Here is a 3661-nt window from a genome sequence, read left to right as displayed (position 1 = left end):
GTTATTATTACGGAACAAAATAGAATTCGCGATGTTGTGTCTATATATATATATATATATATACATACATATATATACTTATACCTTGTTTATTTAATTACGGAAATAATAAGTACCATAATTCATTTTTTTGTTGCACAAAAAAATTACACAAGATTATAATGATGCGAGCCATGAAAAACTGATTTAACAAGCTTATAATTTTGATTTTAATTTATCTCGTAGTACTCGACGTAATATTTTACCAGATGGAGTCTTTGGAATGCTATCTACAAATCTTATACCACCTCTAAGTCGCTTAGGATTTGATACACGTTCTGAAACAAAAAATATATTTGTACATGCAATATATATATATATATTTATGAACACATAAAACTATATAATAATACTATATTGAGCGGAAAATATTAAGAATTTTTAAGACTACAAAGTAGATTTTTGGACTTAATTAATTAATATTGCATTTAATATTGCAAAAGAAAAGCTAGAAAATTAGTCCAATGCTTATTTCTTCCAATGATGCTAAAATATTTTTGTTTTTTATTTCTCCTAAAGAATTTGCAAATGATGAAATTTCTAATCAGAATTAAGACAGGAATGCAATAGAAATACTTCATATATTGTTGTTAGTTCCATTACATATGACACAGAAAATTCTTACCATTAACATACTGGATTATATCTTTTTCGCAAATATTAGAATTTTCTTCTTTTACAATGAAGGCCATTGGTAACTCCCCAGTTTTGTCATTCGATATGCCAATTACGGCTGCATCTTGTATACCAGGAAAAGTTAACAAAATCGCTTCGAGTTCAGCTGGTGGAACCTGATAGCCTTTATATTTGATGAGTTCTTTTATTCGATCGACAATATAAAAGTATCCATCTTCGTCATAATATCCTACATCTCCCGTATGCAACCAACCATCCTTGTCAATTGTCGCTCTAGTGGATTTTTCGTCATTATAATAACCTTTCATTATCAAATCTCCTTTGAAACATAATTCTCCTTTGCAATTTGGTCCTAAAGTTTTATCTGTCTCGTATTCTCCAATTGGTATTATCTTTGCTGAAAAAAAAATCAGTATTATATTGTCAAACTTTGTCGATATATATTCTATTAATTATATTTCTTATATTAATATAAAAATACACTCTTAAAATACACTATAAATATTGTGGAAAGAAATGCATACTGTGGAGAGGATCAATATTAAAATGAACTATCAAATATATTATCTAATACTGTTCCACAATACTATACTGTAAATATTTACAATTAAATATTTACAAGTAAATATTTACAATTAAAGAATAAAAAATGTTCGACTTTAAAATAATGACTCAGAAAAAATACATTTGTAAATCTATATTGTATGATAATAAGAGTAGATATTTAAAGCGTATAATTACGCTTTAAATAAAACAGACACTGTATTTTCCTAATCGCGAGAATCTTACCTAATGTGCCTGGAACTACTACGCCAACACTGCCTAATTTTCCTTTTCCATCTGGTGATTGTAACACAGCTAAAGTAGTTTCTGTTAATCCGTAGCCTTGTTTAACATCAATAATATTCATATTTAATCGTTTAGCGACAGCCTGCTGAATTTCCTTCGATAATGGAGCTGCACCACTCCTAATTAAATAGCAACTTCAGTAATTGCATAATTCGTAATTTTCGAAATAAATCTAATACAAATACATTTTATGTGTAAGTTTTCACAGCTTATTACAGTTCCATTGAACTCCTACATGTAAATTTATATAACAATGTATAAACTGTATATATTAATTTCATGAATATTCGCCTTTTTTTACTAATCTTTACTAATCTTATCTCATATCTTACTTTTATCATTAACAAATATATGCTCAGCCTAACATCTTTTTTTTTATTTTTGATTTTATGAATTGTAGCATTTTCCTTGAAGATTTAAACATCTTGTAATTTGTAATATACTTACCATATCGTTTTAACACAGGACAAATCATATTTATCCACAAGTGGATGTTTAGCCAGAAATACCATAAGCGACGGCACCATAGGCATATATTCAATTCTATATTTCTCAATGCATTTTAAGAATAGCTCTTCCTCAAAGCGTGAGAATACAATACTGCAATTTCCATTTAATATGCTAAGTACCATCAAGACGAATGAATATGCATGAAAGAATGGGAGTAGTGACAGAGAAATTCTATTTTCAGGAATTGTGTTAGTGTTCATATATATGCGTATGACTGTAGTAATATTTTTATCCATCAACATGACGCCTTTCGGTAGGCCTGTGGTTCCACTTGAACATAAAATCGCTGTTACATGATCATCTAAATTAACGGGAGCCGCTTGAAGTGCATTTGCATCGTCACTAGAGACGTTCGATATCACTTTATACATGCTCGTCCATGAAACATTGTTGCGACCATCAGTAAGCATTAGGATTTTTGGCAACCAGTGCAACTCTCTGAATATTTTTCTTATACCATTAAGTGATACTGTTGAAATAAAAATATACTTTGGTTTTGAAATAGACAGTGCATGTTTCAATTCTCTCTCACTGTACAGAGGATTTAAAGGACAGGCAATAGCACCTAGATAAAACGCAGCACATACTGGAATACAAAATTCCAGATTGTTTTCACTGCACACAGCTATGGTGTCATTCGCCTTTAGTCCTTCTCTCTGCAGATAGACTGCCAATCTCCGGCTAGTGTCTAAGATATGTTGAAACGTCTGCTCCTTGCCAGTATAGGGATTTATCTGGCAAAAAAGTTTATTGTCATTGTAGTAGAAAGTTGTATATGTATATAGCAAAAATTAAATAACAAAATTATTTAAATTATATAAAAATTATTTAAATTATATAAAAATTATATTAAAAAAATTATATAACATCTAGACTATTAGGAATTATTTTCTACATCGTATATTAATCTATTATAATTAATCAATATAATTATGTACAATAATGTACAATATTAATTATGTATTAATAAAATTAATAACAAAAATTAAGTCAATCACGAACTTACATGTGCTACACGAGTACCATGCGTCGTCAATTGCATTAATAACAATTGTCCTATCGAGACATTAAGTTCCGGCAACAATACATCTTCACTACGTAAAATATTTGATTGTTGTGACATGTTGAATATGAGGAAATTAATTCCTTTTTTCACACGTTAAGAAATTCTTTGATTCTTCAATGTAAAAGAAAATGAAATTGTGTACTTTAAAAAATCTGATTACATTTTATGATAAGAATAATATGATTATGATAAGTATATCTTCCACTCAACCTTCAATCAGTTTTTTGACTTAGCAGATAATTTAATCAATAGTCACGAGTTTCAAAAAAACTGGTGACTCTACCAATTCGCGGTTAGATGGCAGCAGGCGTACCATTTTAGACCGAAATATGAGCAATTGTATCTCTGAATGTTCGCTTAGATGGCATATGCGCCTCTAAAAGTGGTTTTGATATTCAAATCGAATGAACCCCATCGAATAGCAGCGATTTTTATTCAGCCAGAATTGTCTAAAAGGAAATTTTTTTAATTAAAATAATTGTTATTCCTAATTATATTTTTCCTTTCGCGTTCTAAATACCAAAAAATAAATTATTTTACTTACTTTAATAAAATAATATG

The 3661-nt window shown here is 29.1% G+C and overlaps 1 protein-coding gene across 1 annotated transcript; it reads right to left on the bottom strand.

Annotated features, from left to right (window-relative positions):
- Positions 1-172: 172 nt before the first annotated feature.
- LOC108684770 (4-coumarate--CoA ligase 1) lies at positions 173-3247 on the bottom strand. The gene is made up of 5 exons (XM_018189246.1): positions 3041-3247; positions 1972-2768; positions 1465-1643; positions 665-1072; positions 173-317 (listed from the first exon to the last, which is right to left on the bottom strand). The coding sequence occupies exons 1-5, from the start codon at positions 3155-3157 to the stop codon at positions 196-198; spliced, it is 1623 nt and encodes a 540-aa protein (XP_018044735.1). The 5' UTR covers positions 3158-3247; the 3' UTR covers positions 173-195.
- Between the last annotated feature and the right edge of the window lie 414 nt (positions 3248-3661).

The sequence above is a fragment of the Atta colombica genome, unplaced genomic scaffold (assembly GCF_001594045.1).
Source record: "Atta colombica isolate Treedump-2 unplaced genomic scaffold, Acol1.0 scaffold140, whole genome shotgun sequence".
In the NCBI taxonomy this organism is placed as follows: Eukaryota; Metazoa; Arthropoda; class Insecta; order Hymenoptera; family Formicidae; genus Atta; species Atta colombica.
Note: the sequence above shows the minus strand (reverse complement) of the source record. Positions and strands in the feature narration are given on the sequence as shown.

Coding starts and splice junctions, on each gene's coding strand:
- LOC108684770 (XM_018189246.1), bottom strand. CDS start 3,157: ATGTCACAACAATCAAATATTTTACGTAGTGAAGATGTATTGTTGCCG. Junction 2,769..3,040: donor ATGGTACTCGTGTAGCACAT/GTAAGTTCGTGA, acceptor CTTTTTTGCCAG/ATAAATCCCTATACTGGCAA. Junction 318..664: donor TATAATCCAGTATGTTAATG/GTAAGAATTTTC, acceptor TTTTTGTTTCAG/AACGTGTATCAAATCCTAAG.